This window comes from Manacus candei, unplaced genomic scaffold (assembly GCF_025592945.1).
Source record: "Manacus candei isolate 608988 ecotype Guabito, Panama unplaced genomic scaffold, ASM2559294v1 h1tg000076l, whole genome shotgun sequence".
Classification (NCBI taxonomy): Eukaryota; Metazoa; Chordata; class Aves; order Passeriformes; family Pipridae; genus Manacus; species Manacus candei.
Window position 1 is genome coordinate 10,702,977 of NW_026138124.1, and position 7,077 is coordinate 10,710,053.

Consider the following 7,077-nt stretch of genomic DNA (forward strand, 5'->3'; position numbering starts at 1 on the left):
CTGAACCTCTCCAGCACCACATGGAGTCACTTGTGCCATTACAAACGACACCCAGGGATCAGCGAGAGACACCCACACTGCACAAGAACAACTATTTCTATAATCTTTAGCACTATCTCTCCCACATCTGTTTTATCTAGTGGACTGGGGCACACTGAAGTGGTTTCTCACTCTAAGGCTGCTTTAATGTACCCGTGAGGGCTTTGTGACAACCTAGACTACTCCAGTGTGATTTGAAGTGACTTTATTTAAACCATAATCTTGTAACTGTAAAACAACTGTACATTATTTTCTTGCTTCTTCTGCAGGAAAATCTTTTCTGCCCTCTTTTGTGTATATTTTTCATGTAACTCTACACTAAACCTCTGCAGACGCACCACGCAGCACAAGTACACGGCCCTGCGTGGATGATGTTCTCTTGAAGGCGAACTCTTGGGATGTGACTTTGCCTCAATTTCTCATGTTTTTTGTTCCTCCACTTTTATTGATTTATGTAAACACAGAGCCAAGTCCCTTCGTAGTTTGTTATGCCCAAACTCATTTTGTTCAGGTGCAAAGGAAACACGTCGACCACGAGGTCGGTCTGATGCAAGGGCCCCCGAGAACCATCATACGGGTTCAGCAATAAGAAAGCACCATGTCAGGGGGGAAAGAACCAAACCGAGTGGATTTAAAACTGGGCTTTAATAACACTTTGCTGGAGGAGATGTGTCAGCTGGATGCCCGCCTGGCTGAGCCGCGGGCCGGTCCCGCTCCCTGTGCCCTCAGGGCGGCCATTTTGCCTCAGCCTCCGTCCTACCTCCGAGAGGCGGGCAGAGCCCTTTTCCCCACTGTGTCCGGGCACGGCACAGCGGCACAGAGCTGTGCCAGCGGCCCTTCAGCCACAGCGGGCACACAGAGGGAATACAAGGGGAACGCAGCAGGAACACGGCGGGAACGCAGTGAGAACGCGCCAGGTCCCGTCCCGCCCCCCCGGCGCTGCGCACGGCCCGGTGCCGGCCCAGGGCTGCGCACGGCCCCGCGCCCCGCGCGCGGCATTGTGGGACACGCCCCGCGCTTGGCGCCAAGAGCCCCTGCCGCCGCGCGCGGAGCATTGTGGGACGCGCCCTCCCCGGCCGGGCCTCGATGGCGCGGGCGCCGCACCGGACGTGACGTCACGCGCCCCACAGCCGTAAAAGCCGCCGTCGGGAAGGAGACTCTCTCCCCGCCGCCAGCACCGGAGGCTCTCCGCGGCAGAACCGAGCTCGCCGCACCCTCGCGCCTCGCAGCTGCGCCGCCTGCACGGGCTCGGCTTCTCCGGAGCGGCAAAAACGGGAGGGACTATTTTGAGACGGCGCCGCGCATGCGCAGAGCGGAGTCGGTGAGGGCGCGGCGGAAGACGCGTGCTGCCGCTGGCTTGTCGTGAGCGCGGGAGGTGCTGCGGCCGGTGGTGCGTCCCGGGCTGAGATCGGTGCGCGCAGAGGCAGCGCGAGCGGAGCCGCGGGCGCCATTTTGGAGCGGCGGTCGGGGGAGGCGGCGACAGCTCCGACAGCCCAGCCCGGCCCCGCCACCGCCGCCCCGCGCCGCCCGCACCGCCCCGCGCCGCCGCAAACATTGCCGACCTCGCCATGTCCGGCGGCGGCGTCATCCGCGGCCCGGCCGGCAACAACGACTGCCGCATCTACGTGGGGAACCTGCCCCCCGACATCCGCACCAAGGACATCGAGGACGTGTTCTACAAGTACGGCGCCATCCGCGACATCGACCTCAAGAACCGCCGCGGGGGCCCGCCCTTCGCCTTCGTCGAGTTTGAGGACCCCAGGTGAGACCGCCGCGGGCGCTGCCCCGGGGCCGCCGGGAGCCCGCCGGGGCCGCGGCCTGGGCCGGGGGGCGGCGGGCGGGGAGGGGCGGGCGGGCAGCGCGAACAAAGGCGGGGGTGCGGCGGCCGCGCTCACCGCCCGCCCCGTGCCGCCCGCAGGGACGCGGAGGACGCCGTCTACGGGCGGGACGGCTACGACTACGATGGGTATCGCCTCCGCGTGGAGTTCCCCCGGAGCGGCCGCGGCACCGGCAGAGGCGGCGGCGGCGGCGGAGGGGGAGGAGCCCCCAGGGGCAGGTACGGCCCCCCGTCCCGGCGCTCGGAGTACAGAGTGATCGTCTCGGGTGAGTCATTGCTCTCTCTCTCTCAGCCCGAGTGCTCTCCCCCGGGGTCCTGCAGGCGTGGCGATGCTGCTGCGAGCTGTTCCTTAAAAAGCATCGCTGCGTGCGGTTTGGGAGGGCAGGAATGGTGTCCCCTCGGTGCTCCTCCGGTACAGTCCCTCCCCTTTGCTGCTCCCTGCTGCTGCTGTACGTACCGGAGGTGAGGCTTATAATCTGGTTTTAAAGTAATTTCTTGCTTTTTCCGTAGGGCTGCCTCCAAGTGGAAGTTGGCAGGATTTAAAGGATCACATGCGTGAAGCAGGTGATGTATGTTATGCTGATGTTTTCCGAGATGGCACTGGTGTCGTGGAGTTTGTGCGGAAGGAAGACATGACCTACGCTGTGCGAAAGCTGGATAACACTAAATTTAGATCGCACGAGGTAGGTATCACACTTACTTTCTTTGGCCAGAATTGGATACAAGGGGCTTAACAGTAGGACTGGAAGGTAAGGAACGCGTGGTGTTCACTGTTTGGTGACAAAGCAACTAAATAAGTGTGTGGTGAGGCTGGAGACAGACGTGTAAGCTGTGCTGTCTGTGCCGGCCGTAGTAGCACTGTCTGCAGTCTGTCAGCATGCCTGAAACATGGCCCTGAAGCCTCGACGTTTCAATGGAAAGTTCTGTCTGTCCAATAGGGAGAAACTGCCTACATCCGTGTTAAAGTTGATGGCCCAAGAAGCCCAAGCTATGGAAGATCTCGGTCCCGCAGCCGTAGTCGTAGCAGGAGCCGTAGTCGAAGCAACAGCAGAAGCCGCAGTTATTCCCCAAGAAGAAGCAGAGGATCTCCACGCTACTCTCCCCGCCACAGCAGATCCCGATCTCGTACATAAACATCACTAGCTCTGATCTTTTTGTAGAACCCCATGTTGTACACAGTTTTCTTTACTTAGTACAGTCTTTCATTATTATTTTTTTTTTTTAAATTCCAACTGTTTTACTCGAATTGGCTGAATTGTTGAATTGCATTCTTGTGTAAAATCCCTAGTGAGTATTTGCTCCTCGACACCAACATTCCCCTCCTGTCTTTGGTAAATTGTATTTTAATTGCTGTCAGTCAGGATTGTTCCGGTTTAGTTCTAGTTCAATACCAACATTCTTGGAGCTGTGGTATTGCTGTGTAAATGTCTCAGTGTTCCGCTGTGGTCGAGACGAGCTGGGGATGTTGGGATGTTTGTGGCTAACTTGTCTCTTCTGGGGGATCTTACATTTTTATCTTGCCTTTTCGTGTGTCTTTCTGTAGACATATCTGAAGAGATGGATTAAGAATGCTTTGGATTAAAGGATTGTGGAGCACATGTCAATCATTTTAGGATTGTCAAAAGGAGGATTGAGGAGGATCAGATCAATAATGGAGGCAATGGTATGACTCCAAGTGCTATTGTCACAGATGAACTTGGCAGTATTGACCTTATACTGAGAGACAGGGGAATTGAGGCCGAGCACATACGTGTCCCCACGTGTCGCTTCAGGCATGTTCTCGTGACCGCAGGCTGCGATTGCTCTTCTCTTTTAAAACTTCTCTTCTTGGGGGGGCAATTGTGGCCAAATCCCTGCTTTTGTAATTCTCTATTCCATTCTAGTTTTTTAAAGGAGTAACCGGGGCCGGGGGGGAGTATTGGTTTATTTGTCCCGCAGCGTTTGGTTACAAGTGTCCATGTCCGTAGTATCCGTACACTTGTAGTAGAACTTGCAATCAGAGTATAATATCAATACTGCTAAAATCTGCATGTCCTCTGTGTGACTGATACAGCGTGGCTGTTGCATTTTTATAAGTACCAGAATGAAAGCAAAAAAAAAAAAAAAAATAGCAAACCTAGTGGGGAATAATTTAAGTGTCAGCCCTGCCCCCTCAGACTAATTCACGATTGACTCACAATCCGTGTGAAAACACCGATTGTTAACGTTCCCTCCAGCTGGGAGTGCAGCTGTAGTCCAGCCATTCCATAGTAGGTGGATAGACCGAGCAGTTAAAACTTCTCCAGTTTAATAAAACCATTTTTTACAACCACAAAACCTTGTAGCCCACCAATGCGCTGAGTATAATGGCATTTCCAGTTGACATATTGTGAATATTTACAATGTTTCCTCCAAATAGTAATTAACATTTCTAAGAGAATTATCTGAGCATCACCATTGGAAAGTTTGTTTTGGGGAATTGATAGTTATTACTGTACATCTGAATTAATTGATGGCAAACATAACTGATCATTCCCCAGAATCCTATTTTTTCATTACAGTATCTAACTTTTTGCCTCCTCTTTTTTGGTTTTGCTGGTTATAAAGGTTTGGATTGGAGAGGGCTCACTGGATCCCAATCCTTGGAGCTGGATCATTGGATTCAAATCATAATGTGGATAGGATAGGGAGGCTGAATTACAAGGATTCATGGAGCGGGATCAAATTACCAGGAACATAGGAGTGGATTCCTGCCCCAACCAAACCGCATTCGTGTGGATTTTTTTTATTCAACTCAATTGGCTATTCCAAAGATATTCTTTTTCCTATTTTTGACGATTGGAGCCCTTAAGATGCACGATGGAGTTTTGCATTTTTTTGGTAAAAGGAGCAAAGCGAGGACCTGGAGAGGTACGCTGGAGCAATCTCCTTGGAAGGATTCAGCACGAGTAGATGGTAAACCTTAAAGGGGAAAAAGGGGGGTTTGTTTAATAAAAAAAAAAGTAAATAAGTCACTTCTCTAAATTTAAAGACCAAAATTGGAGTTAAAAGATGACGTAGGTTTCAATTGGCCATTGCTTTTTTTTTCTTTGACAAATAAAATTTTTACAAAAACACGCCCGGTGTCATCGTTGGTCGCGGAGTCTCGTCCTCGCCCACCCGCCCTCACTTGGGGAATCCAGAGGTCCCAGACAAAGGGCTTTTGTGTGGAACAGAGCCGGAGTGTTCCACAGGAAGCGCCCATGTTTGAGCTTCTCCTCAGTAAAGGATCAGTTCCCTGGGAAATGAGTGGAATTTAGTGTATGGGGAGGGGAAAAGGAGGAATTCTCACTGCTTTAAGGAGGAGGTGTTAATGTGAATGTTAATAAGGCTGGGAGATCACATGGGGAAAATGGGAGATTCGTGGGCTTGGCACTGCTCCCGCTGTGCTCCCGAGGATAAATTGGGATAGAACTGGTCTGTGTGGCCCTTCCTGGTGTGGGTGGATGAGGCAGGGAGCAGGAGCTGAGGAGGGATGGTTATGTAGGAGCTGGGATAGTGGTGTAATCGCGGAGCTGTGGGCACAGGGAATTGCACCCCTGTGGTGTATGTGGCCAGGCTGGATATGGCACCATCCCCTGGAGGAAGGTGGATGCCCAAAGGATGCCATGCCCCTGTGGGAAGGTGGGTGACTCTTGTCGGAGAAGTTTCTTAGGATGTAGGAAACCAGGGAGTGGAGTGGGCACTGTGGGCTGCACAGGGGTGGGCTGGTGACACAAGGGCGAGTTTGGCCCCAGAGCCCCCAGACTGGGAACAGAATTGATCTGTTCCATCACCTGCGCTGAAGAAAGGTGAAACAGCAGTTTTAAAACAAAGGTTCTGGGTGTGCTCAGGGAAGCAAAACCTTTCGTTTCACAAGAAGAAACCTGAAGAGTTCGGTTTGCCAGGACTGGAGTTTGGGGAGGATTGCTCCAGCTTGGGAAGAAAGTGACCCCTGGGAAAGGAGGAGTGAAGGATCCCGACAGACAAAGGGGTCACAGTCCCTGCTTTGAAACAGGAGGGTCAGGTCTGACCCAGAGTCCAAGCAGAGCTTCTGCTTCTACGCAGGTTCATGAGGAGCTTGTTAACACATGGAGCACCAGCTTCAGGAGTGGTTCAACTGATGATGAGGCACGGAATTCCCTGTGCAAGGTGTGTGTTGGAGGTGCAGGAAGGCTGTAACATGGAATTCCCTGTGCAAGGTGTGTGTTGGAGGTGCAGGAAGGCTGCAGTGTGTTGAGCCCAGTCCTGGTTCTGGAGAGCCGGCGGGTGTGGGATGTGCTCCAGCTCTCACTGTGTGGATCAGCTACTGGAGCGGGAAATACCTGAGGGCTGTTTGCTTCCGAGATTATGTCAGTGGTTTGGATCAGCCTGTGGAAAGGCTGATCCTCCCCGGGGGGACAGGAGAGGGCACTGACTCAGAGGAGGAGGAGGAGGTCACACAACGTTCCTCAGTGCTGGGATTTGTGGAGCGTGTCACCTTCCTGCAAGGTGCGTTTCCATGTCACCTTCCTGCAAGGTGCATTTCCGTTTCACCTGGAAAACAGAAGGGAATGGAGCATTGATGAGTTCCCTCTCTCATTTTGGGGTTCCCCTCTGAGGGGAGAGCTCTGGTGGCTGTGGGTCCTCAGGGTTCCTGCAGCTGCACCGCTGCCCCAGCATCACCCACTCGCTCTGTTCTCTGTGTCCCAGCTGTGGGGTTTGTAAAGCACGTTGAGGTGCCATAATAAACCTGTTCCCAGTGTGGAGCTCTGGTTCGTTTCAGCTCTTTTCCTGTGAAATTGTTTCTGTCATCATGCTGTGAGCAGCCAGACAGGCGGTGGTGGAGCAGGAAAGCCATGGGGTGAAGCAAGACTTTCCCCAAGTGCCCCATGTTTTAATTTTGGGTTCTGATCCAGTGTGTGTCACCGTCCTCGGGGGGATCACCGTGTCCTCTGATTGACATAAAATAGAGGAACTAAATTAATGTCTCAGGAATGTGCTATAAACCGGGTTTGACAGCGCTAGAAAAAGTTAACTGGAGGAGGCTGTGCCTCCTGACACACTCTCAGTTTTTAATTACACCACGTTATGAGTTCATTAACGACGTGACGGAGATGGTGAGGAGTCAGCGGGTGCTGAGAGCAGCACTCCTGCCTGGCACAGCCCAGGGAACCCGGTGCCATCTCTTCCCCACTTTGGCTTCTTGGACTGTGGATGAAAAT

At 53.2% G+C, this 7,077-nt stretch overlaps 1 protein-coding gene across 2 annotated transcripts; it reads left to right on the forward strand.

Moving 5' to 3' along the window:
- Positions 1–1,607: 1,607 nt before the first annotated feature.
- On the forward strand, positions 1,608–4,971 carry SRSF1 (serine and arginine rich splicing factor 1). Of its 2 annotated transcripts, none has more exons than XR_007908030.1 (4): positions 1,608–1,801; positions 1,958–2,142; positions 2,387–3,539; positions 4,463–4,971. XR_007908030.1 is itself a non-coding variant. In XM_051809457.1 (4 exons), the coding sequence occupies exons 1-4, from the start codon at positions 1,608–1,610 to the stop codon at positions 3,007–3,009; spliced, it is 747 nt and encodes a 248-aa protein (XP_051665417.1). In that variant the 3' UTR covers positions 3,010–4,971. The 2 variants fall into 2 exon arrangements, 1 of the variants encoding a protein (XP_051665417.1); XM_051809457.1 differs by having other exon boundaries at positions 2,387–2,559; positions 2,815–4,971.
- Positions 4,972–7,077: the final 2,106 nt, after the last annotated feature.